General features: G+C 44.5%; 2 protein-coding genes across 4 annotated transcripts in view; both read right to left on the bottom strand.

Moving 5' to 3' along the window:
- Positions 1-683, bottom strand: part of VPS35L (VPS35 endosomal protein sorting factor like) — a 108221-nt gene extending 107538 nt beyond the window's left edge. Inside the window, exon 1 of the mRNA XM_048494190.1 lies at positions 635-683. Coding sequence (XP_048350147.1) covers positions 635-651 — 17 coding nt within the window. The 5' untranslated portion in view covers positions 652-683. The remainder of the gene's footprint in view (positions 1-634) is intronic.
- Positions 684-1367: 684 nt separating this feature from the next.
- Positions 1368-25455, bottom strand: CCP110 (centriolar coiled-coil protein 110). 3 transcript variants are annotated; one of them, XM_048492951.1, is made up of 15 exons: positions 25154-25455; positions 22229-22384; positions 20901-21029; positions 17078-18674; positions 16366-16493; positions 13483-13660; positions 12582-12706; positions 11343-11459; positions 10535-10636; positions 8633-8749; positions 7818-7897; positions 6984-7046; positions 6798-6857; positions 4978-5104; positions 1368-3672 (listed from the first exon to the last, which is right to left on the bottom strand). In XM_048492951.1, exons 2-14 carry the CDS (start codon positions 22367-22369, stop codon positions 5014-5016), a joined length of 2928 nt encoding a protein of 975 aa, XP_048348908.1. In that variant the 5' UTR covers positions 22370-22384; positions 25154-25455; the 3' UTR covers positions 1368-3672; positions 4978-5013. The 3 variants fall into 3 exon arrangements, with proteins under 3 accessions (XP_048348908.1, XP_048348907.1, XP_048348909.1); XM_048492950.1 differs by having other exon boundaries at positions 5022-5104; XM_048492952.1 differs by lacking the exon at positions 4978-5104.
- Positions 25456-25540: the final 85 nt, after the last annotated feature.

Genomic DNA, 25540 nt, shown 5'->3' with positions numbered 1-25540 from the left:
GAACTGAACAAAGCAAACAATAATGTGGCCACACAGTGGACAAGCCACAGCAGGCAATTCCATTTAACAGAGCAGTGGGGTTGGGAACACTACATGAAATGGCAATGTGAAATGTCCAGGTGGGCACAGTGCCAGCAACGCACACTGTGAGATGGCAAAGGTCCAGGTAATGCAGTTCCCTCTGCCACTCTTCAGGATCAGACTGTGGGAAGGGGCACCTTTTTCAAACTGCCTCCTTCCCTTGAGGACACCCTGCAAACAGAAACGTAGCAGGCTGGGAAGTTGCCCCCTGAAGAGCTAGTCTTCTGCTTGCACTGAGGTTTTCCAAGAGGGGACCTTTCAAAAGTCAACTGTAGGAGTCGATTTTTACCCATTCAGCTAAAAGTTCCAGGCCATTTTTCTAAAAACAGAATCCTGTCAGCCTTTTCAGCTGCCACAGGATGCCTATGTATGTTTTCCAGCTCAGACATCAGCCCTTTCCTCCTTTCTGGCGCCCGACAGAGCCTGCAAGGCCGCCTCTGAAGAGAAGAGCTGAGGAGAAATCATTTGAGGAGGGGGCCCTCATGGCAAGGCATCGCTCTCCTCCCACCAATTCAAGGCTGTCATCCCGTTTCCAACTCCCCTCAGCTCTTACCACGGGAAAGCAGCCATCTTGCGTCCTCTCACGTGACCGCGCTCACCCCGCAAAGCTAGGCCAATCGCGCTTCTCTCCAGGCCTGACAGCGGCGTCCGAGGCGGCCATCTTTGAGGAGGGCAGCTGCCAGGACGCCTGAAATTGACGTCCTTTTCCCTCTTTCGGCCGAAAATAGCTCCTAAAACTGCCGACTTGCTGCAAGGCAGCAAATTATTGCTCTTATCTCTTGCTGAGGATAAGCAGGATTCAGTGATAGTTTATTCATGCAGATTGTCAGAGCTAATCTGAGCAGTCCCACCCTGCCAATCCATTGAAGTCAATGGACTCTGTAAAGCTGTACTGTGTCTGGACTGTCAAGTCTTTTCTTTTTTTAATGCTGAGATCTAACTTTCTAGTTTCCCACAAATCTTCCTCTGGGTGGACCACACACACAAGCATGGCTTCATCTTTCTATTGAAAAACCTGGGCTGGCATACCTATCTTTGAAGTAAAACATAAAAATCCTTAAAGGCAACACTTGATATATTAGTACGGCATATGCTTTTGTGGACTGCACCCTCAATTATTCCAGAAATCTGGGACAATCCCAACAAACTCCTCAACCTCTTGTTGATAGCAAGTTATTGAAGCCCTGCATGTGTTGCTTGCAATGGGTAAATTTGAAAGGTGATAGCCAAGGCAAGTCCCTTAACAAAATTGAATTAAAGCACTGAAAGAGAAAACCACACAGATATGTTTTAAAGATAAAAAAGGTTTATTGTGCAATATTCTTAAGAAAAAAACCAAGAGCAAGAAAGGACAACCAAAAAGTACAAAAATACCACTTTAATATATTACATTCCACTCAAAAATAAAAAAACTGAACTGAAAATTACAATAAATACAAAACATCAAATTATTTGTAAAAGTCCTGGCACTTGTAAATAGAAAGCTTCACGACAGTTAAAAAATTGACATTTTAGTACAAACTTTCAAATTAAAAAAGAAAAATAGTGTACGTAGGATACCTGGAGAAAAATTAACTGGGCCGTATATTTTCAAGTCAGGTTGAAACTTGCTTCTACTTATAGTCTAAACAAAATTTACCACCACAACAAATACAAACAGATTTACAAACAAGATCTCAGTATTTTTTTAGCATCAGTTCATCAAGTAAGCTGTAGGTTAACTTGGAAGATAATTCCTTGTATTAAGCTTGCCAATAGGGGTTCTTCAACCACCCCTTTGTGGACACATCTAAGGAAAATATTCAAGTCATGCAGAAGGCATTATGAAGCACTCTAAGCCTTAAAAACTATTTGGGAATCCAAAAAAATCAGATATGCTTGCATTGTGCCGTGTAAGTTAAGCCATTAAGTAGCATCTGAAAAGAAGCCTTACATTGTGCTGTAAGAATCCGCTGAAATTGATCGTGGCTTGCAGAAGTTGTTCTTTTCTGCCCGGCACTGCTGCTCTCAAAACCAAGAGTCCCAAAATACTGCATGATACGTAAGGACAGGGCATTTGAACATGCCCAACAGTAGGTTTCCAGTCACCCCTCCATAATCAGCTGATTAAACGACAGGATGAAGTTTCCATCCAGTTTCATCGTTACAATAGTGTGTTGTCTAATGTTTTCAGTTCCACTGTAATGTTGTCAGGTTTGAAGTTTCCAACAGAAGCATAATATTGCTACCAGTTTGACATTCACATTTCACCGATCTCTAGGCATTTCACATGTTAAAAAAAAACAACTTAACAGCACAATTACCAGATAAGGTATATACACATTCGGAGAGATGAACTGTTTCGTTCAATCTTTGTGATAATGAAGCAGCTCATCACCAACGGGCAACTTTGCAATAATCAAATCCTTTTTTCAGCCATGGTTTGGGTGGTTTAAAAGTTTATACTTCCTATGAAAACAAGCAGTGTATTAAAAGCCAAAGCTATTTGAGACACCATGCATTTCTGAACACTATTCAGTACTCCGGTAACTATTCCAAGTCACTCTTAATAAAGACCTACTAGAATGCTTTAGGATTGTAAGGGGGGAAAAGGCTTTGTCCCAATGTTCTTCCATGAACAAGTCAAAATTCCTCTTCAAAAAAACCTATCCAAATATCAGCTTTTTTTTCTTTTTTTTTAAAGAGAAAAATACAAAATAAGACACTGGTTCTTTTTTTTAAAGCAATTTAAATAACAGGAAAAAAATCTAAACTGTCATTGTTAACATTTTTATTTTTCAAAACTTTTCCCTTTCAGATTTGCTGAAGGATCAGCAAAGCATTGACCTGGTGACTGCCGATTCCGCAGCAAATGAATCGAGCTCTTAAGGATTCACGGCTGAGAACAGCACATTAAAACACGTTCAGAGGCCAGGTGTTGGAACAAAGTTTGCACAGCATGCCGGAAGCGAGGCCGCGACAGGAAGGAAGTAAAGCCAGCATGCCAGGACCCATGCCAGGTAAGCAGCAGCATCTAATGCTTAAACCGACATCTTGGCAATTAAAGCTAGATCAGCCCCATGGGATTTTCGGAGGGGAAAAAGCAAGGCCTTATGTGGTTACACCAAAGTCTTAATGGTTGCCAATCTTCTCTTTGGAAACTCTTGAACAGAAGTTTATGAAGGCCGCTGTCATGTCCATAAACAATTTAAAAAATAACATAATTAAACAGTGCAGTTTAGATACAAATTTGCAAAACAAAATCAGCAAAATTACAGTATAACGTTCTTCCTGAGGCTGTGCAATGTATGCTACTGGTATACGCATGGAGCTGTTTCTACAGGAGAGTTAGAACATGCAGAATAAATGTTTAAGTCCGCTGCCTCATTCATTTTCCGCTCCATAAAACATCTTTCAGACATCTTCGCAGAGTGTCACAAAGCATATCCTTCCTCATTTAAAGTTATCCACACATGTAGCCGCCGGAAGATCTCAACCAATGCCGGACATGTACAGATAAATCTAAGCTGCCTCCTTTAGCCCAGAGAATGCTGTCGCCTTAAGTTGTCACAACACTTGGCTTCTTTCTTTGGATTCTTCCTGCATATACTCCTGAAAAACAAGTAATATTAAAATACAGACAGAAACAACGCTGAGATGTTATTCCCCCAAGGCAGGGGCTGCATACAAAGATGGGATGAGAGGGGAAGAGCCCAAACACACCCACCCACCCATCTAAGAAGGGAACTTGAGTGAAGGCCATGTTGACCATTTCAAAAGCACTCCTGAATTAACATTTTAGAGGGCAGCAGGAGGGAACAGCTGAAACTCTGCAGGCTATTTATGTGTTGTACTCCCCTCAAACACATAGCAGAGAACGGACGCTTACATGTATAGGAGGAATACTCACAAACATCACTCAATACCCTCTTTGTTAATCTGTTGGCCAAAATTTCTCTAATAATGTGTCTAGTTCTGAGTCTAGTTCTGAGTGGTGAGGCTTCAAAATAATAATTAAAAGTGTCACTGAGGGTTGGCATGACATATATATGTACATAAATTTACATGATTCAAAAATAAAAGTTGACAGTTAAGATGTTAGATGAAAAAGGGGACAGGGTGTCGTATAATTCAGTGGTTTATAACCCATTTTCTAATCAGAGAATCCTTTTCACAGAGAACTCCAACATACTGCAGAGGATTCTTGGGAGATTTCTAAGCCATCCCACAAGGCACTGGGCAAGCTCCACCCTCCCATCATTCTGTGAACTGACACCACGTCTGGCAACTCCCAAGCATGTCCAAAACTCAGCATAAAGCTACCGGTGTAACAGAACAAAGCTCCTTGCCAACATTTCATCACTTAACAGCAGAGAGGTTCTCCCAAAGCTCATGAAATTCCATCTACGGCAAGCAAGTTGCTCACACAGAGTGCCGTTTGAATGCACTTCCACCTTCCAAGTAATGTCTGCAGAAGTAACAAGCAAGGCAGGCTGCATTTTTTAAAAAAAAATTAATCTCTTCTTATGTAGCAAGCTGCATGCGTAAGGTCAGTATCTGAGACACAGAGATCTTTTCCCTTCACCAATTTGCGTGCAGAAACCACGCTCCTCGGCTTAGAGATCGCCGGATGAGGATATCTGATAAGAAAAGCCGTTAAGGAATGAAAGCTAATTGTCTACGCAAAACTAGAATTCATGCACCTTACAAATGTGCGATGCACTCCCCTTCCACCTGTGGCTGTACTGATGTGTGCAAGCGGTTCTATCTATTCATGCACAGGGGGGTAAACTCGTGTTCACCTGAATTCCCAGCCATTAGTTAGTATAGCGAAGGTAGTGCGTAGCAGCCCAGCAAGGAGAAGCATGTGCCGCTTAAGCCTTCCAATTATTATTTTTTTTGATACGAGCAACTTACTCTTTTCCTTGTTAAATGTGATCCAAGCACCCATTTTTACACACCTGAGTGGGCCTTGTTAGACACTCTGCTCTCTGAGGGCTTCTTTCTATTTTGCTCAGCCCCCTTCACTGAGGTTTTAGAGGTTCTAGTTGAACATAGAAGGAGTTAATAAGTCACCTGCATCAAAGCTAAAATTCCATTATTTAAAAACCATTCGAGTGCCAAAGGCTTGACAGCATATGAGAAAAGTCCTCTCCAAACGGGCTAATGCAGAAATTTCTTTTAAGTAGTTGAGTCCAATAGCACCTTACAGATTAACAAGATTTTCAGAATATAACCTTTCAAGAGTCAAAGTTCCCTTCCTTATATGGAGATCCCTGAGTCCTTATATCCTTCTCAGAAGGTGGAAGAAGATGATGATTTTGGATTTATACCCCACCTTTCTCTCCTGCAAGGAGATTCAAGGTGGCTTACAAGCTCCTTCCCCTTCCTCTCCCCACAACAGACACCTTGTAAGGTAGGTGGGGCTGAGAGAGTTCCAAAGAACTGTGATTAGTCCCAGGTCACCCAGCAGGAATGTAGAAGCGTGGAAACACATCTGGTTCACCAGATAAGCCTCCACCACTCAGGTGGAGGAGTGGGGAATCAAACCCGGTTCTCCAGATTAGAATCCACCTGCTCTTAACCACTACGCCACGCTGGAAGGAGTGCTGCAAAGAAGGAAGTCAAGAAACAAATTTACAATGCAAAATGTCATCAGTCTGACAAAAGAAGGAAAGCAACGCTGAGGGGCAGAAAATTAGCATTTGTAGTGTGATAAGAATCCTATATTCCTATTCAGTCTGGAGGGGGGGCCCATTGTTCAGAATTTGTGAACGAAACTTCAGAACAATGCTTCCGTTCCTAATTATGTCTGAAAGCTCGCATCCTGAAAACCTTGTTAGATTCCAAGGTGCTCCTGGACTCGAACCTAGCTCTTCTACGGCAGACGAACACAGCTACCTTCCTGAAATCATTATGCGGTCATTCAAAATGACCTTTCAGGTTGAAAAAACACAGTCCCAGTTTACTAAGTTGTGCACAGGTCCTTATCAACAAATGCTACTTGAAATCAACGGGAGACAAATTCAATGGAAAAAGAAGGATCACATATGAACAAGCATAAATGGAAGACAATACAAAAAACCTACATGGGTACTAAGCCCAGCTAAGTGGAATGTTAGATGTTGCCTCAAACATGGAGACTATCAATGGTTGCATTTTTAGGAAACATCTGGACAGGCTGTTTTGAATGCTATACTCCTCAGGTGTCGGTGGAATAAAGCTTACTCCCCGCCTCCCCCCTCCAAATAATCCAAATAAATTATTTTATTACACCCAGTTGCTACAGAACGAAAGCTTAGGAAACTATCTGTTGCCATTTTTTCAGGGAGAAGCAGTTGCTATTTTACCACCACTTAGTCCAATGAAAGAATGAAAAAGATCAATTTTAAGATCTGGAACAAGCATGGAAGCCTGTGTTAGGTGGTTTCCACTGAGCTGCTTTTGATACACCCAACATCTTGAGTGCACCCTGATCTGATGGTTTTCCCCCTACACACACACACACTGAACAGCAGGCATATAAACACACACAACCTATCTCAAGTTGTTTTTGTAGCCTTCCCTCCCTGCATGTAGCTGATTTGGTCCGCTGTGCCCTTGAGCCCACAATTCCCTTGAGAACACAAAACTAGAGGGACAAATACAGTCATTGTTTGTAACTCTAAAATAAGTTGTTTGTAACTCTAAAATAAGTGACGCTATGGAAAATACTTCATCTCACACTGCCGTCTTACCCTTGTCTGGAAAGGAGTCTTTGAATGGGAGCGTTCTGTCCCTGATTTGGCTGAAGAACTCTGTGAAAGAACAGGCTGGGTTGAATATGTGATTTTTACAATTACGCTTACTCTATTTACACTCTATTATTTTGAAATCTTAAGTGGAAAAGATGTAATGATCACAGAAGGGTTTATTACACAAACCTGTTTTCCGGCGTCTTTTGCTTCACTATGGTTCTTTTGTTTGGCATGCCCATGTCTGCAGCCCTGCAAGTATTTAGAAACACACCTTTGAAGAAGTTTTAACAACCTAGCTAAAACAGACAGAGCCAGAATAAAGACTAATAGCATGCGATACGTTCTCATTTCTCTGTACACCTGGAAAAAACACACGTGTTCAAGTAGGACTACAGTATTAATTTGCATAAATAAATTTAGATTTTTAGATGAGGGAGCATCTTGAGATAACAAAGGCTGCATTAGAACATCACCCTGAACCATGCTTTATGCAACAAGGTCAGGTGAATGACAGTAGCAAATCCTTTGCACACAAACTCTGATTTGTCTGCTTACGTGTACTGCCTCCCCAACCGAGGAAGTCAACCTCCTTATACTGCAGCCTACATAGTCAAATGGATACCAGGGGCAACATCAGTGCATCAACTATGGTCTGTAAACTCAAAAGCCACAGTTAGTGACAACAGTGATTAACAAACCCTAGTTTAAAATCCAGCTGTCTCGGCCAACAAATCTCGGTTGGGTGAATCCTGCTCATTCAGATAACATGATCGACTTGTGTCCCGTCAAATCACAAGTTTATAGCGGACACCAGAAGGCAGCCGGCAGGAATTCCACCCAACTACCTGCAATTACAATTTACTGCCTTAACAAAAACTAAGCAGGAAGTGTTGAGGAAAAAGCTTACCTTCTTTCAAAGTAACCAAAACTTGAAAAACAAAACAGACTATCTGAGCAACATGTTTAGCCACCTGCAGCTACATAGCACATTAGTACTTCCTTTAACATTGTACCACATACTTCATGTATTTCTTCCTGTCCAGAGACTTCTGGGTGGCTGTAGAAAGCACCACTCTCTCTCTAGGAGTTTTAGCTTTATCCTAAAAAAGAGAAAATTAAGTATCAGTCCTACTTATTGCAGTCAGAAGAAGAAGAGTTGGATTTATATCCCCCCTTTCTCTCCTATAGGAGACTCAAAGCGGCTTACAAACTCCTTTCCTTTCCCCGCTCACAACAAACACCCTGTGAGGTAGGTGGGGCTGAGAGAGCTCCAAAGAACTGGGACTAGCCCAAGGTCACCCAGCTGGCGTGTGTTGGAGTGCAGATAAGCCTCCACAGCTCAGGCAGCAGAGTGGGAAATCAAACCCAGTTCCTCCAGATTAGAGTACACCTGCTCTTAACCACTACACCACTAGCATCAACTAATCCTAAAGGGAAACAAACCAGGGGTTCTTAACCTTTTCTGTGCCAAGGAACCCTTCAGCAGCCTGGTGAAGCCAAGCGAACCCCTGCTCGGTATAATGTTTTTAGATGCATAAAATAAAATGGGTGGGATTACAAACGAGTCAATCATATTGCCTGATAGCTGGCCAGCTACATCACACAACTGTCTGTATACAGGAAGACGGCAATCATGAGTGATCCAGCAGCATTTAATTTTGAAGTAGTGATAAGCATAAACAATACTTTGAGATACGAAAAGACTGTGATTTCTATTAGTGGCAAAGTCACTGGTACTACTACTGGTACTACTTTGGTTTTGTTGCTGACTCAGGGGCACTTTACACACACACACACAAGGACCAACTGGTGAATGAGCCAACATCACAACATACCAGTTGTCGCAGCATTTTTTCTTTGCGTACTTCCCGATCGTGACTCAAGATACCCATCCTCTCAGACACTTCCACTTTGAAGAATATATCGTGAATATCGTACAAGGCTGCTCTGAGCTGGGGAGACAACAGAACATCATAGCTCTGTGACATGTGTCGACACTTGAAGTTGTATACCTGTAATATTGCAGAGATGCAGACAATCCCCCCCACCCCACCCTAAGCAAATTTCAAAAGGGACCCAAAGGCACCTGGTGGGCCACTGTGAGTAGCAGAGTGCTGGACTAGACGGACTCTGGTCTGATCCAGCCGGCTCGTTCTTATGTTCTTATGACCGTCCTGCAAGAACTCAAACAGGACCGATAGAACTCAGACAGAAGCCTGGTTCCCCTTAGAAGTCTCTGTGGGTCGGTGTAATTAACCAAGTGCAAAATCCAGCAATTCTCTTGTGCTTGTTTCAGAAGACCATTTTGGTCCTTGCTATACAGAATGGAGAATGACGCCTGCCAAATGGCAGAACGCTTAGAACCTTGAAAGGTCCCGTATTATTCCCACGGGGGCTTATCAGCTTCAGTGTGTCGGTGACGTGTGAAATCTGAATAGTCCTAAGTAGCCCCATCGTGTCAGACCTCATAAGCTAAGCAGGGTGGGAGACCACCACAGACGTTCAGAGTTGCTATACAGAGGAAGGCGATGGTAAACCAGCCCTAATCATCTCTTGCCTTAGAGCCCCATGGGGTCCTCACAAGCCAGTTATGATTTGATTCATACAAAAGAGGCTTGTCATGTTCAACAGGCCAGACCACCGTGAAATCTGTATGTCAGCTGGCAAAACCATTTTGACCCGTGACCCAGAAACCAATATACCCTGTTTCCCCTAATATAAGACATCCCCGAAAAATAAGACATAGCAAAGTTTTTGCTGAAGTGCGAAATATAAGGCATCCCCCGAAAGTAAGACATAGCAAAGTTTTTGTTTGGAAGCATGCCCGACGAACAGAACACAGGAAAAATAAGACATCTCCTGAAAATAAGACATAGCGCATCTTTGGGAGCAAAAATTAATACAAGACACTGTCTTTTATATTCGGGGAAACACGGTAGTTATTTAAAGTAAAACCTGTAAAGCACAGTTTGTGCTGGCCTTTGAATTAATATGGTTGTCTGAACTGAAACCATGGTTATGTCCTGTTCTGAAGCCATTATATTCTGAAACCATGGTTCTGTTCTGTTCTGAAGCCCTGTTATATTCTGAAACCATGGCTCTGTTCTGTTCTGAAGCCCTGTTATATTCTGAAACCATGGTTCTGTTCTGTTCTGAAGCCCTGTTATATTCTGAAACCATGGTTCTGTTCTGTTCTGAAGCCCTGCTATATTCTGAAACCATGGTTATGTTCTGTTCTGAAGCCCTGTTATATTCTGAAACCATGGTTCTGTTCTGAAGCCCTGTTATATTCTGAAACCATGGTTATGTTCTGTTCTGAAGCCCTGAACAGGGGCCAAGTGCCCATTTCATTTGACATACAGATGTTTCCAGGGGGCTGCACAAATGGGGACCACTGGCAGCCAAGAGCATGCAGTGCCCCTTGGCAAGGAAGACAGCAAATAGGCAAAGCCTTTACCTAAGGAGGTCATAATTCCTGTTGTGGCCCAGGTCTGAGAAAACAGCTTCAAAGTGCTGCCAGGGCCAGAGGAGTCACCTGGCTGCAGCTTTTAACAAGCCAACCCACCCAGCTCTGAACCAGGCTCTATCAGCCCACCCTGAAGTTCAAACCATGGTTGGAGTTCCAAGCTATATTTTACACAGTAACTGAATGTTTGCCAGCTTCCAAAAAAATCAACCTTTCATCTTTTTTGGATTCTGTCACCAGGCAACAGAGGGCAAGTCTGACGACACCTCACCTGAGCCGCCACTCGTTCTTGCAAAGAAGCGTCTTGAGCAGAGACGGTTCCTCTCTTCAACGGTGCTTCTGTCTGGAAGTTTCTAATGAACTCCCTTGTATCCTAAGCAGAAAAGGAGTAACATGAAGGCTTGGATAAGCAATGAGAAAATGGTCTCCCCTTACTTGTGTAACCATCCAATATCCCCCCCCCTCAATCCACCCCATCAGCCATCTAGACCAGGGGTCCGCAACCTGCAGCTCTCCAGATGTTCATGGACTACAATTCCCATCAGCCCCTGTCAGCATGGCCAATTGGCAGGGGCTGATGGGATTTGTAGTCCATGAACATCTGGAGAGCTGCAGGTTGCGGACCCCTGATCTAGACAGTTCACTTTGCTCCCTCTCCCAGGAAAACCTTCTCATCGCTCTACCAAGGCGTCTTTGGGCAGCCCAAGATTTATTTAAATACGTATTTACGTATTTGTTTATCTAAACCTTGCTCATTCTACCCAAGGCATTTCGTTTCTGATTGGCACGGCCGGACCCTCAGGCGAATGAGACATATGTCACAAGCAGATGGAACATGTGAGCTGAGGGAGAGGGATGAAAAAGAGCAGTGACGCAGAAAGAGTAAGGCAAGTGATCAAGAATAACAGCTGGGCAGCACAGGAGAGAAAGACAGACAGAAGCAGGAGAAAGGAATCCCGGCCCTGGACAGGCAGCAGCTGTTGGAGAGACAGAATACAAAGATGGGCATCGAATGCGCTCAGTGCCTGCAAGCAGGGGCCGAGTCAGACAGCCGCACCACCTGCAGAAGGAATTCTTACTTGGACCGTTTGCCGGAGGTGCTTCAGTTTCTCCGTCTGCAAGAGTCTGCGCGTCAGAAATCCCTTGGCCAGAGCAGAGATCTTATTTAACTTCTTCTTCATCTCGTGACTATACACCTTCAAGAGAGATGACAGATCGTTGAAGGCTTTCACGGCCAGAATCAACTAGCTGTTGTGGTTTTTCCAGACTGGGTGGCCGTGGACCCATAGTTTTGCTCCTGTTTCGCCCACATCTTCAGAGGTACATCATGGCAAGACCCGTATGATCCCGTGTCAGGCCTCTGAAGAGGCCAGCCACAGATGCGGGCAAAATATTAGAAGCGAAAACCACCAGATTGTGGCCACACAGCCTGGAAATCCCACAACAGCTAGAAATCACGCAAGCCAAGATTTTGTCATGTTGCTAAAGCGTCTTACATATGAACAATGGCTACGGTGCAGACTGAAGGGAAGGCAGCATGGTATAGCGCAATCTCATCAGATCTCGGAAACTAAACAGGGTCAGTACTTGGAAGGCAGACGTCCAAGGAAGGCTCTGCGGAGAAAGGCAATGGAGAACCACTTCTGTTTCTCACACGCCTTGAAAGTCCTTTACAGGCGTCCTTATATCAGCTGAGACTTGACAGCACTTCACAAGCATGGTGTGAAATGACTCTGAAGGGATTAAACAATGCTATTCTCCAAGACGACCAGGATGGCTCACTTCACAGAGTTTTCAGGGGACACCAGAGCTCTGAAGTAAGCTACCAACGGAGGCTTGGTAGCCTCTCTTCTTCCAGTTCTCCTCTGGCTATGGAAAACAGTCTCTAGGAGGGTAGCAGATCTAAATTAATCAGCTGGTTGAAGTTCCAGATTGCTAGTTGTAGAATGCAGGCTTTTATACTTTTTGGATTTGAAGGAAGGGGATCACTGAAGTTTTGGAACTGTTTTATACTGGAGAACGAAAGGAGTTTCTGTGCTTCCTGCCTTGGGTTATTCATGAGGTGCAGCTTGTAATGTAGAAGGACTTTAACAAATGAAACCCCAGTTTGCTTGTTCAAATCTGGTGCAACAGAGGTCCTTAGTGACATTTCATACGAATGCACAGAACGTACCAAAGAACCACCTGTTATCACAGTGAAAATACACATTGAATAGCTTACAGGTAGAGCTCTAATTAAATGACTAAATTTGCCCGGAAAGCTAGAAGTATTTACAGTGCTGGAACGGCTTTGCAAAAACAAAAACTCAGTTGCCTACCTGAGACCACCTCATTTTGCTCCTGTTAATCAACCTGGTTGCTGAAGTCAGCTTTGCATTTGCTGGCGGTTCCCAGAGGTAGAACGGAGAGTCAGCTGTTGAGCCAGGCTTGGCGCTGACAAGCCCTGCCAAACACAGGACAAATCACGATTAAGCAAAACAGCTGTGTCGAGAGAGAAACCCTAGTCTACACTAGGGAGTTTGGAGAGAGAAACTCTAGTCTCCAAGTCTACATAGCCAATATATCGCAGCTTGGCCTTAACCATCCCATTTTATTAAGAACATAAGAATAAGCCAGCTGTATCAGGCCAGAGTCCATCTAGTCCAGCTCTCTGCTACTCGCAGTGGCCCACCAGATGCCTTTGGGAGCTCACATGCAGGATGTGAAAGCAATGGCCTTCTGTGGCTGTTGCTTCCGAGCACCTGGACTGTTAAGGCATTTGCAATCTCAGATCAAAGAGGATCAAGATTGGTAGCCATAAATCGACTTCCCCATAAATCTGTCCAAGCCCCCTTTAAAGCTATCCAGGTTAGTGGCCATCACCACCTCCTGTGGCAGCATATTCCAAACACCAATCACATGTTGTGTGAAGAAGTGTTTCCTTTTATTAGTCCTAATTCTTCCCCCCAGCATTTTCAATGGATGCCCCCTGGTTCTAGTATTGTGAGAAAGAAAGAAAAATTTCTCTCTGTCAACATTTTCTACCCCATGCAGACGTTCTACCCCTCAGACATCTCCTCTCTAAACTAAAGAGTCCCTTTAAACCTGTTTTTTAAACCTGCACATAGCCAACAGAGAAAATTCAATAAACAATAAAGTGCCAACTGGAGGCTACTGTTCGTGGATTATATAAGCCAGTCTATGTATTAGAATCGATAAGCATTTCCTTTCCATTTTTACCTGTGCTCTCAGAGTTATGCAGTGTTTCCACTTGAGTCAGCACTGATTCAAAAAAGAGGGTATCGCTGATCTTTCGCCATTGCAAATCCATCCCACTGCTGACAGCAATCTGAAGGATCTCCGTTCCAGATAAGGCAGCCTTCTCCCCTTTAAGCCTTCTCTCTTGCTCTTCAATCTCCTGCAGATTGAGGCAAATCAGTGATACGGTTACAGCTGAGAATCCTAAATGTTTGGGTTAACGTGTCTCCAGCTATCTTCATAGTGCTGGTCAGCTGGCCTGGACCTGGTCTCCGTGGGATAGCTGAACCAGAAGAAAACAGTTCACAAAAACTGCATCATCTCGATATAAACCTTTAGAGAAGCAGGAAGTTGCCAGCAACTTGACAGTGCAAAAGGCCCTGGTACTCAATTGGAGCATCATAAAGACACTGGGACCCAATTGGAGCATTCTAAAGGTCCTGGGACCCAATTGGAGCATCCTAAAGGTCCTGGGACCCAATGGGAGCATCCTACAGGCCCTGGGACCCAATTGGAGCTTCCTAAAGACACTGAAATGCAATTGGAGCTTTCCAAAGGTTCTGAGACCCAATTGGAGCATCCTAAAGGTCCTGGGACCCAATTGGAGATTCCTTCAGGCCCTAGGACCCAATTGGAGCATCTTAAAGGCCCTGGGACCCTATTGGAGCTTTCTAAAGGACCTGAGACCTAATTAGAGCTTCCTACAGGCCCTGGGACCTAATTGGAGCTTCCTAAAGACACTGGGACCCAATTGGAGCATCCTAAAGACCCGGGGACCCAATTGGAGTTTCCTAAAGGTTCTGGGACCCCATTGGAGCTTCCTAAGGGCCATAGGACCGAATTGGAGCTTTCTAAAGGCCCTGGGACCTAATTGGAGCTTTCTAAAGGCACTGGGACCCAATTGAAGGATCCTAAAGACACTGGGACCTAATTGGTACATCCTAAAGGCCCTGGGACCTAATTGAAGCATCCTAAAGACCCTGGGACCCAATTGGAAATTCCTAAAGGCCCTGTGACCCAATTCGAGCTTCTAAAAGGCCTGGGACCGAATTGGAGCATCCTAAAGACCCTGGGACCGAATTGGAGCATCCTAAAGGCCATGGAACCCAATTGGAGCATCCTAAAGGCCCTGGGACCCAATTGGAGCATTGTAAAGGTTCCAGGGCCTTCAGGATGCTCCAATTTGGTCCCATTGTCTTTAGGGTGCTCCAATTGGGTCCCAGGCCACATCCACGCATGGGCAGAGCAAAGCTATCTTGGGCAAAGCTCTGCTTATAGACAAATCTGTCCTGTTCTGGCAGCAAAGCAAATTAAAGTCATGCTGGAAGTGGTCTTGCTTGCAGTGCTCCACAAAATCTTGCTGCGATAGTGTATGTAAGGGTTGCATTTTAAATCAAAACGGCTTCACCAGTCAGACTGCTGCCCGCAGGAGATAATGACCATCTCCTTAGAATGAAAGCAGCTGGTGCTGATTAAGGAAGGTCAGACAAGATAAAGGCAGGGGGAAAAGCAAAGAGAGCAAGTTGTTTTGCGAGTGATTCACTCGGCACGTAGCCTTGATTTTTGGTCAGTATACTGAAACCAATCCTTATCGTTTGTGACATTTGGAACTGTTTGAAGGATGGTTTGTTTCGTGTGATTTTAAAGGACTGTGAATAAAAGGCTTTGGACTTCGTTACAGAAAGGAGTTGGTTTCCCTTGCTGAAGTGACAGTGCTTGCAAGAAGATTGCTGTGGAGGAGGCTGGGTCAAAGCTTGTGAAAAACTTGTGAGCTGCCTGTCGGCTGGCCTGCAGGGCTGTGAGAAGGTCAGGATGGGCCTGTTGGTTCATACATCTGCCCCCATTGTGGAGCAGACACGTGCATAATCGCCCTCAGACCCGTTTTTCTGTATCTGAGAGTCTGGGGAACCACCACCAGGAGAGGTCTGAAACAGACCCATGCGTGGACATGGGCTAACTAAGGCAGACACACACTTCAAGTGATGTCTTTGCTTTAATCACAGTGAAAACTTGGTTTTCCTGCGAGGAGCAAGACAGCTTCCCAAGAGCTCCCCTTCAGGGATCTTTTAGTATCAGACCTATTTTGTTTCCGCACCACTCATGTGGTGTGGCTGTAGACTATTCCCATGGCTGCAATGTATTGCCCCCAGCCCCTGCTGGCTTACCTTAACCCATTCCCTCCCATGGGCTACCCTCAGCCCATTTGCTCCTACACTTACACCAGGCCAACTACAGGATGACAGCAATAATTGTCCACCTCGTCCAGGTGAAAGAATTCCCAATTGCTCTTCCTGCCATTTGCAGAACACCCTGAGAGTGTACATTAACTATGCCTCCTTCCCCTGGGAGCCCCTTTCACTGCAGGGCTTAAATAGTCAGAAGACTCAGCCCGTTGTTGATTTAGCAGTGTTTTCATAGAGGCGAGGGTTGCTATGCGTGCAGACTAGAATGCAGGCTTCACTGTGCCTTGAGAGCCAGTGTGGTGTAGTGGTTAAGAGCAGGGGACTCCAATCTGGAGAACCGGATTTGACTCCCCACTCTTCCACATGAGTGGCAGACTCTTATCTGGTGAACTGGATTTGTTTCCCAGCTCCTACGCATGAAGCCTGCAGCGTGACCTTAGGCTAGTCAAAGTTCTCTCTGAACTCTCAGCCCCGCCTATCTCTCAAGGTGTCTGTTGTGGGGAGAGGAAGGGAAAGGAGTCGGTAAGCCACCTTGAATCGCCTTACAGGAGAGAAAAGAAATCCAAACTCCTCCTCTTCTTCCTTTTGTTTTATTCCATAATTTGGAAAGGCAGAGGACAACACAGCTGGCCTTTGCCCTAGGCCGGGTCAAAGTTCTTGGCTTTGACCTTTGGCTCCTCACCTTTTGCAGCCTTTCCTGTTCTCGCTCTTGCTCTGCAATCAGGAAGGACAGTTGCTGAGCGTGCTGTTCTTCCAGTCTTTTCCTCATTTCTTCCAGAGCCAGCACTTTTATTTGCACAGCCTCCTCTTCTAAAGTAGCAAACAAACAAACAAACAAACACGGTTGCATTAAAACAAACTGCAGTGGAATTCTCTGTACATGACAAAAGCTTCTAAACCCAACCATCCGTCTGACAGTGTTTATTTGATAGACATTTTGCTGATGCTCCTGAAACTGGATTTCTGGCTTACCTTTTTCAGATGCTGGGACTTCACCTGAAACAGAAGCTCAGCAATGTCTGAGTACAAATCTTGCTTCCGTACAGGTGAATGCTTATCATCATAGCCTAAAGGGAGAACATGGAAGCGCATTCGGCCTGTCTTAAAGGTAGGGATGGACTACAGGGGAGCAGGCACAAGTCTTAAATAAATAAGCTGCTAATTTTGACTCGAGACATACTATAGGGCAAGGTCCCGTCTTGAAGATATCACATTACAAGTGCACTATGCAGACATCACTCTCAGAAGGAGATCCCACAGATCTGCCCCGGTAGCGGCTGAAATTTCTGCTGGCACAAGAGAGCCATCCACTACGCAGCCAGGCCATTTTAAAAGTACCTTCCGGACATTTCAGACCCACCTCAACACAGGCTTATGACAAAGTGCATCCTCACCCCTGGAATCTCTGCCGTCCATCTCGTTTCTGGCAGGTCCCCCAGAATGTCTCTGGTCGTGTTTCTGAGGCTCGCTGGCGCCTCCCCTGGGAGCGCAAGGCATGTTTTCCTTCTGCACGCCGTCTGAGTCCAGTTTGAGCCTCCGCTTTACCTTTTCAAAGCCGTTTTCTGAGGCCTGATCACTTCCCGCGTTTGGGGTGTTCATCTGGGGCAGGGGCTGTGTTTGCATCAGCAAAGGGGACGGGCTTTCCACATCGTAGGATTTGTTAAGTTCCGTGGCTGCGCTACATTTGGCTTTGTCGAGCAAACCGGCTTGCTTGGCTCCACCGATGCTGGCTGTGTTTTGCACGGCAACAGGGTCACCAGTTGCAGGGGGCCCTTGCAGGCTCGGGGTTGAAAAGCCGGCAGGGGATATCCCTCTGCCATCCAGCATAACAACGTCTCCTCCAGCCAAAGCACTGGTGGGAAACCCTGCACTTTCTTGCTGGTTGCCAGGAGGCTGACAGACTTGGTTCTGTTTGACACCTGCCAGTTCATCAGAGACATCCAAAGTGCTCATGCTGAAAGCGCGAGTACTGCCAGAGCAAACTGGAGCAAAGTCTGGAGTCAGTTTTGGCACGGGGTCGGAGGCAAACGCGCTGTCACCCGCAGGGTGGCCGATCAAGCCCACAGCCCTCCCCTTTTCATTGGGGCTTAAGTCGAAGGCGTTTATTGGGTTGTTAATGACGATGTGCCCCACTGAAGAAGGTCTTGGGCGCCTCCTGTGCATTTTGGGGCTCATGCTTGGCTCGGGGCTGGGCAACTTCGAATAAGAACCTGTCAGGCTTCGGAGGATGCTGCTGTCGCGATCAAACAGAGAGGCATTTTTGAAGTCTTCGTCTGAATCAGAATCCAGCGCGGGTGGGGTCCCGGATCTCATGGGTATGTCCGCTTTGGAGAAACTGGGCGAGGCTACAACCCTTGTGCTATTTTTGGGGGCAGAGGTACCTTGCAGAGAAGTAAGGTTTGGCTTTTCAAGCGTCGCTGCCATGTAACTCCGGCCCATGAACTTTCCTTTCTCTTTCATGGAGTCTTTCACTGTATCGTTTTCTTTATCAGAAAGGCTTTCGCTGAGGCTTCTCTTCGAACTGCTCCTCATGCTACGCCGGCTTTGTTCTCTCTGTATGTATTCCCTGGATTTTTTCAAGAGATTCTGAAGGCTCGTTATGTAGGGGTCCGGAGTTGCAATGGCAGCCTGCCCCGAGTCGACGTCCTCTTGCTTTGCAGTCTCAGTGGAAGAAAGTGAATCTCCTGGAAAGGCGAAGGAACTTTCTGAGCAAACCCTCTTTTCAGACAAGCTGGGGTAAGCATTCTTTTGTTTATCAGGTATAAGCCGTTCAGTTTCTCCAAGTAGGTTTCCACCAGATTCAACCAGGGTATCTGCTGGCTTAGCTACCAGTGTCTTTTCAGGCTCTGAAGAATCACAAAGAGCAGCAGAGTTTGGTGAAATGCCGTTAGATTCAGTTATGAAGCCATTAATCACTTGAGGTTCTAAAGCGGAACACGTCTTCTCCGTCCCCGAAGGATCTAAATCACCTGGACTGGACAATTTCTTCATCTGCAAAGAAAAAGAAAACGCACTTTTAAAAAGGATACTTTAGGGGTACAACACAAGATCTTATCACATACTTTAAAGGTAATATGAACACTGGCAGAAAAAAACTTCCAGATATGTGAGCAAAGATCCCAAAATGGTGTAGTCTCTAGAGAACTGGAATAGTGTTTTGAACTAAGGAAATTTAGAAGCAGTTTGATAGGGCGTGCATCTCTGCTGCTCAAGAAAACAAACAGAAAATTAATTCCACACTGTGCATGGGCCTTCATGTATCTCTCTCTGAAGCCCAGATACCGTTTGTATCAATGGACCCAGTCAGTTGTGGACATTAAGAACACGAGAGCCTGCTGGATCAGACCAGAGTCCATCTAGTCCAGCACCCTGCTGCTCGCAGTGGCCCACCAGATGCCTTTGGGAGCTCACATGCAGGATGTGAAAGCAAGGGCCTTCTGCTGCTGCTGCTCCTGAGCACCTGGAAAAGACCACTTGGCCAAAAAGGAGGGGACCGAGAGCCAACCATTCAAGCCTCAGCCATTTAACACCTAAAGCAGAATAGCCGCTGGCTCTGTGCCTCTCAGGATGCTGAAAAAAATTCTCATCTGGGGAGGAGGAAACTCCGATATTCACTCATAAGTAGGGACTAATATTTTGAGAGTGAAAAGAAACAGTTTTTTTCTAAGCCGCTTTGAGGACTTCATAGTCGAAAATGGGATATAAATAAATGGACGCATTAGTAATAAAAACATTTGGAAAACAGACAAACCAATGGGCACCCATCATATTCATAATTCAAAATCCTTTTGGTGACCATACAATTCCAAGCACGTATGGACCTTGCAATGCTGCCTTCTGCTTTTGTGCAGAGGGTAGCTATTATTGGCCAAAGGTGTGGAAGATTAGGATAAAGTACAGTCACATTTAGCATTTCCACAATGCTTTCAGTGTTAAAAGCACTTCAAACAATCACAGACACCCCTTTTACAATCCTGTACTGTAGGCCCAAATTGCCACCATATTACACTGGATAAGCAAACCAGGCTTATCTGCAGCCACCTAGAGAGCACGCGGCAGAGCTGAGAGTTGAGCCAGCAACCTCCCAGATCAAGAACAGCGTCTTTGGTATTACTGACGCTATGTGAGTTCCCCAAAAGCTTGAATTAATGTTTTCATATTGTGCGTTATTGGCTGGAAGGTGGGAGTTGGGAAGCTGTGTTACCTGTAAAGGAAAACTGAGCCATTTGTGTTATTATCACTCACACACGCTCCTGCCATGGCGGTCAAATCCCAAGCCGGGTGATGGTTACTAGGCACACGCTAACGTAGCAAGGAATTAAACAGCTCTGGTATTATTCCAACTCAACTACCCGAACACGGTGTTAATTCAGCAATGGTATTCAAGCGCTACAGAGTTTTGCCATAAGCCGGAAAGCTCTTTTATTGTGCCTGTCAAAGACTCTGAACATATCTTTCGGAGCATTCTGTTAGCACAAACCCCCCTATGGCATCGGAGTTTGTACTGGGAGCTTTATATTCGTAGTACAGCTGTTCTTATATTCATAGTACAGAAATATACACTTATGACACACAAACAAAAGCAATTAGAATCTAGAAAACAAGTTGCTTTCCTTGTGAGCAAAGTGTGTGTGTTTCTAAGTTACTATTTTTGCTTCTGTTCCCCAGTTGAATAAATTAACTTCAGAGGCTCTTTTGGTCTGACATTTTTATCGTTAACAGCAGCGACAAATCCAAACTGAAGGGATAGACACACAGATCCTTGAGTTTCAATTGCCTCCTTATTTTAAACTGTCAGGGACAATAGCCGTTTTGTATTGCCTGTTGCCTATGAGTCACAGCACCCAGCCCTCAATATTTAGCACTCAGGCAGCCCAGATAAACATGTTTACTTGTAAGCCCGGTAGGTTTCAGTGGGTGTCACTTCCCGGACTCAAACATCGCACTGATGATCCACCTTATTTACCATAATGAAGGCTGATCGATATAAAAATCAAGTGGTTGCAAAGGTTACAGCAGCCAATTCAAGACAGAAGCTTATTCACTTGCAAAATTCCTAAGAATTAGACCGGTGCTATTGTTTTCTACATTTCTTTTAAAAAGACTGGAGGATGAAAGAAGAATAGGAATATTCCAGCCACAATTTATATCTTAATTCATAGTTTCAAGAACAGGAACAGTTTCCAGTAGCAATTTATATCTCAATTCATAGCCAACCTGCACATTTTCCAGAATCTCTTGAACACGATTCAACAAAAGGCTTTTCCTGGAATTTTGCCTCCAGAGTTCAAGATCCAGAGCTTTCAGTCTGTCTTGCTGGATTTCCTTTCTCCTTTCAAGGCTAAGCTGTAAAATAGGATTGGGGGGGGGCGGGGGGGTTTGAAAGAAAAGAACGTTTACAGAGCACTTTCCAGTCACAATCGCCTGTTTCAGACTGTGATACATCACCAGAGCAGACACATGTTATTTATTTTTAATGAGCCTCTTTCTGCATAAGAATAGAGCCAACAGATAATATAATTTCATATTGATAAAATTAACCCCTCCTTCAGCAAAAATCTTATGCCAGGAAGAGGCAGGTTAAATACTTTAAAATAAATATTTATATCCTGCCCTCCCCTTGCTAAAGCAGGGCTCAGGGCGGGATACAGCAAAATCAAAACCAATCTTCAGTAATAGCAATGACGGAAACATAAAACATAAGCAAGAATAACAACTCTTAAACGCTGGTGCCTTATCGTACAAAACCCAGCCTGGTTAAACAAAGAAGAAGAAGAAAAGACAAAGGGTTTGGATTTATATCCCACTTTTCTCTCCTGTAAGGAGACTCAAGGTGGTTTACAAGCTCCTTTCCCTTCCTTTTCCCACAACAGGCACCTTGTGAGGTAGGTGGGGCTGAGAGAGTTCTGAACAAACTGTGACTAGCCCAAGGTCACCCAGGAATGTAGGAGTACAGAAACACATCTGGTTCACCACATAAGCCTCTGCCACTCAGGCAGAGGAGTGAGGAATCCACCTGCTCTTAACCACAACACCACGTGGGCTGAGAAGAGAGTGGAAGAATGGAGGAAACTGGGGAAGAGACTGGAAGAACTGAGTAAAGCTGAGTAAAGCTGAGTAAAGGACAAGACCAGTAGACACAATAAAATAGATGTAAGCTTGTGCTGTCCTCAGTCATAGGCCTTGTAGACCATCTCAGTCTTACTGTAGACCATCTCCAGGACTAGGAAAGATCAGTTGGGGACTAAGTCTCCTCAGACAGAGAATTCCACCCAGCAAGGACCCTGGTTGAGAAAGTTGCAGCCCTGACTGAGAACAACCAGGTGGTCTTGGGCCAGGGATAACCAGAAGATTGTCAGAAAAGGAGCATAAAGCTTTTGGGAGGATATAACAGAAGTCCCACAATCGTGAAGAAGACACATTAAAATATTTGGCTGTGGAATAAAACATCCCCATAGTAAGACCATTAACACTATGGAAGTTCCTTCTACCAAAGTGTTGCTTTCCTATTAAATGCATAAAGTTCCGGACGGAAGATCTCTTACCAGAGGAGGAAGCACAGGGACGCCACGGAACTGTATCAGGGAAATGTTATTGTGCTGAGGAGCTGGGGGCGTCTCTCCCTGCAGCGGATCTCCTTGGAGCCTCGCCAGGCGCTTCGCACAAAACGTGTCGTAGTCCTCCATCTCGTTTTGGTTAGGCTGGGGGTAGATAAAACAACTGCTCTTGAGAACAGCAGTACGGCAAAAACTTAATGCCGGTAAAGCTCTTCTACATAGTCGGGACTGTTTCCTTCCCTTGCCCTTCGTCGCTGGCCTGCAGGTCATTCAGCCAAACCCTGTGCCCAATACAGAAAATCCAAAACCAGCTCAATTCCAGGCAGACATCTCTTCAGCCTCTATCTGACAACCTCCAACAAAGCACAGCCCTCTTCTCCTGGCACTAACTCCATCATGGAACAGGAATACACCCTATTTTTCCCCCAAGATGTTTTCATTTTTGAATGCAGAAAACCACAAGAACTTACTAATGCAGCACATTTGAAAGGTGGAAATGGGAGGGGGGGTGAGGGGTGGAGATGGGCCATAACAGAAACACAGCAGCTAAAGCTACAGTTTTTTCCTCCCAAAAGTGAGTTGTTGCCAGCTTATCATGCTTATAGTCGTACACTAAGCAGAGTTTAGAAAAAACCATAAAAGCCCAGAAAATCCACAACCACCAGTAAGCAGACTTAGTTCGTGGATTTAGAAAGGTGTAACTTGGGTTAGAATGGCACTTTGAGGGTAGCCAAATAAATGTGAAGCCACAGCTGTTCCTGCCCTTTTGGCAGCCGTTTAAACTATGACAATGAGCAAGCAATCCTGCCCAAGTCTGTGCTAGAAACGTATCCAGCTGCAGATATCCATTAAGGTCCCCTGAAGCAGAATAATGCTTCGGGAGCTTTTTTTCCTCAGCCGGTTGGCAATCCTAACCCTCCCTTGAAGGCAAACACAAAATCTGATTGCAAAAGTTTATCAGAGAGCTAAGATCCAGCCTAGGGAAAAACAGGCATTTGTATTACAACATTATAATGTAGGGATGAGAAAGCAAAATAAAATAAGAATGACATAGAAACACTGTGCAATGGTTAGTGTAGGGCTGGGATCTGACAGACCCAGAATTCAAATTCCCACTCTGCCACGGCCTCCCACTGGGTGACCTTGGCCAGTCACTCACACTCAGCCTGCTTTACCTGACAGGATCGTTGTGAGGATAATATAGAGGAAAACGAAACAATGCAAGACATTTCAGGTCCCCATTCTGGAGAAAAGGAGGGTATAAAAAAAAAATACCCTGTTTCCCCGAATATAAGACATACCCAGAAAATAAGACGTAGTAGAGGTTTTGCTGAAGTGCGAAATATAAGGCATCCCCCCAAAAGTAAGACGTAGCAAAGTTTTTGTTTGGAAGCATGCCTGATGAACAGAATACAGAAATAAAAGACATCCCCTGAAAATAAGACATAGCGCATCTTTGGGAGCAAAAATTAATATAAGACACTGTCTTATATTCAGGGAAACACGGGTAATATAAACTGAACAGCCCTAATAATGCACAGCGGTGCATAAACATTGTGTGCCACATTATAACATTTAAAATGCATGAAAATAACAATCAGCATATTAACAACACTGCAAATCATTATTTCAGTCACAAACACTACCACATATGGCACATTATTTAGAGAAAAAAATAGAAAACCAATGTGACGTTTTACGAGTTAAACCAAAGTAAAGTGAGAATGAAAGTAATAACAATAACTATTGCATGCCATACTGGTATACAATTGTTCTAAAGTACACAACAATTCATACATGTGTTATGCCACATTGATCATAGAAAACATTAAAACAACAACTAAGAGCAGTACATGAAACAGTATATGCTGTGTATCATTATTCTGGCGTGGTTTTTTAAAACAAAAATGACATGGCATATAATATTGCTTTGAGTTATTCGGATAACGTGTTTGTCATTCTCATTCGCTCTAGCTCTGCTTACCCAAATACTACACATTATCGTTGCAATGTATTTCTCTAAATATAATGCAGCCATGTTGTGAGCAGCTGAAATAGCACACAATTATTTCATGCAGCTTAGCTTTATTTATGGGATTTCGGGATGTATTTTTGAAGTCGTGATTTGGAAGAGGAAGGAACAGCTGACAATAAAATCACTAGTACTACTATTTCACACAGCACATCAAACTTTAAATATGCACTTATTTTACGGATTATTAGATTTATTCACTGCCCTTCCTTAGGAGACTAAGGGTGGTTTCCATAATCTGATGGAACAATACCTAAAACATTTCCGGCTTAGATTTCTCAACACAGCAACCTCACAGCAGCCTCTCGACCAGCGCAACAAAACATATACACCACATGGCACCTTTAAAAAAAAATCCAAGCCGGGGTGGAACAATTGAAAACTGAAGCATTCCAACATTCCCCTGAACCCCACATACTACACACACCCAGAAAAACACTAAAAATGAGCACATGCAATACTCTATTATACATGCCACTACTGCATTTTTAGACTATTTTTAGACTATGGCATTTTAAACTATTAAACTGTGGCATTTTAAAACAATTATTAAACTAGGGTATTTTAGACTATTAAATTAGGGTATTTTTAGACTATTAAATTATGGCATTTTTAAACAATTCAATTATGGCATTTTGAAACTATTTTAAAAAACACACTGCTTGAAATTCGTGCTCCTTTAACCCTTTAAAAAATAATAAAATTATAAGGGAATGGATTAGCATTTTGACAGGGCCGCTGCCAGCATCCTAGGAGAGGGAGGGTCCTTTGCTCCCCCCACCCATTTCCCCCTCCCCGCTTTCTTCACTTGGTAGCTGTGAGAAGAAAGAGCCCAATGCCCGCCCTGGGCCTCCTATCCCTTGTCAGCCGCCCTCCATTACCTCAGGAACGGCAGGGCCAGGCGGGCGTCTGCGTCCCCCAGCCGGGCAGAGCGCGCTCCCAGCCCGCCGAAGCGTTCCGCGACGCGGCCAGGACTCCTGGCAACGCTGGCCCGGCCCTCCGCCCTAAGTCAAGCACCCGCTTCCGGTTTCTCCGCGGCGCTTCCGGTTTCGGACGGTATGAAAGAGAGGGAGGGAAAAACCGTTATAAACGGGCAGGCGTAGAATCCAGAAGCGATTTGAAACATTTGAGCTTTTGGGAGCTCGCCTTTTCAGATACTACCGATAGGGTTTCTACGGTGCTGAGTCAGAGTTACCATTCCCGAGCTTGGCAGCTCTTGTAAGGAGCTCTTTTTAAAAAAAAGGTGTTGCGCCATTGCATGCTGGGAG

The sequence above is a fragment of the Sphaerodactylus townsendi genome, linkage group LG04 (assembly GCF_021028975.2).
Source record: "Sphaerodactylus townsendi isolate TG3544 linkage group LG04, MPM_Stown_v2.3, whole genome shotgun sequence".
NCBI classification, from domain to species: domain Eukaryota; kingdom Metazoa; phylum Chordata; class Lepidosauria; order Squamata; family Sphaerodactylidae; genus Sphaerodactylus; species Sphaerodactylus townsendi.
Note: the sequence above shows the minus strand (reverse complement) of the source record. Positions and strands in the feature narration are given on the sequence as shown.

Coding starts and splice junctions, on each gene's coding strand:
- CCP110 (XM_048492950.1), bottom strand. CDS start 22,369: ATGGAGGACTACGACACGTTTTGTGCGAAGCGCCTGGCGAGGCTCCAA. Junction 21,030..22,228: donor TCCCTGTGCTTCCTCCTCTG/GTAAGAGATCTT, acceptor CCTATTTTACAG/CTTAGCCTTGAAAGGAGAAA. Junction 6,858..6,983: donor CAAAAGACGCCGGAAAACAG/GTTTGTGTAATA, acceptor GTTCTTTCACAG/AGTTCTTCAGCCAAATCAGG.